This window comes from Eimeria mitis, genomic scaffold (assembly GCF_000499745.2).
Source record: "Eimeria mitis Houghton genomic scaffold, Emh_scaff5096, whole genome shotgun sequence".
Lineage (NCBI taxonomy): Eukaryota > Apicomplexa > Conoidasida > Eucoccidiorida > Eimeriidae > Eimeria > Eimeria mitis.
The window spans coordinates 1022-1580 of record NW_013573390.1 but is presented as its reverse complement, the minus strand read 5'-3'; the positions used below and the strand labels follow the sequence as shown (position 1 = coordinate 1580).

Genomic DNA, 559 nt, shown 5'->3' with positions numbered 1-559 from the left:
AGCCGCCGGTGTGCTGCATGGTGGGGGATGGGCTGAATGACTCCCCAGCCCTAGCTGAAGCGGCTCTGGGTGTGGCCTTTGGTGTAGGCAATGCGCTGCCTCTGGCGGCTGCTGCAGTGGCGGTGGGGGGCCGCAGCTGGACGGAGCTCGTCGACCTCTTCCGCATAGCGCGGCAGACCCGCAGCATCATTTGGTGGTAAGGGGGCAGTTTTAGGGTTTAGAGGTTAGGGTTTGGGTGTAGAGTGCTGATGCATCAGCAGCACTCTGTCGCTTGCACACAGGCTACGCAGCCAAGGGGATTGGGGGGAGAAAAGTCGCAGCAAACTGCAGCACTCCCTCTGGGGGCATGCAGCAGCACGCAGCACTAGGTGTTTCTGCTGTTGCTGTGGGTGTTCTTCTCTGCAGGAACCTTATGTGGGCTTGTGCCTTTAATCTCGTTTCGGTACCGCTTGCCGCTGGCGTGGCATACCCCACGGTGTCTCTACACCCTGCAGCAGCAGCTGCAGCCATGGCCTGCAGCTGCTTGCTGGTGCTACTGAATGCACAACGCCTGACACGT

General features: G+C 60.5%; 1 protein-coding gene across 1 annotated transcript in view; it reads left to right on the top strand.

The window, feature by feature from the left end:
* Positions 1–200, top strand: part of EMH_0079780 (copper-transporting ATPase 1, putative) — a gene marked incomplete at both ends in the record, with an annotated part of 691 nt that extends 491 nt beyond the window's left edge. The window contains one exon of the mRNA XM_013500168.1: positions 3–200. Coding sequence (XP_013355622.1) covers positions 3–200 — 198 coding nt within the window. The remainder of the gene's footprint in view (positions 1–2) is intronic.
* Between the last annotated feature and the right edge of the window lie 359 nt (positions 201–559).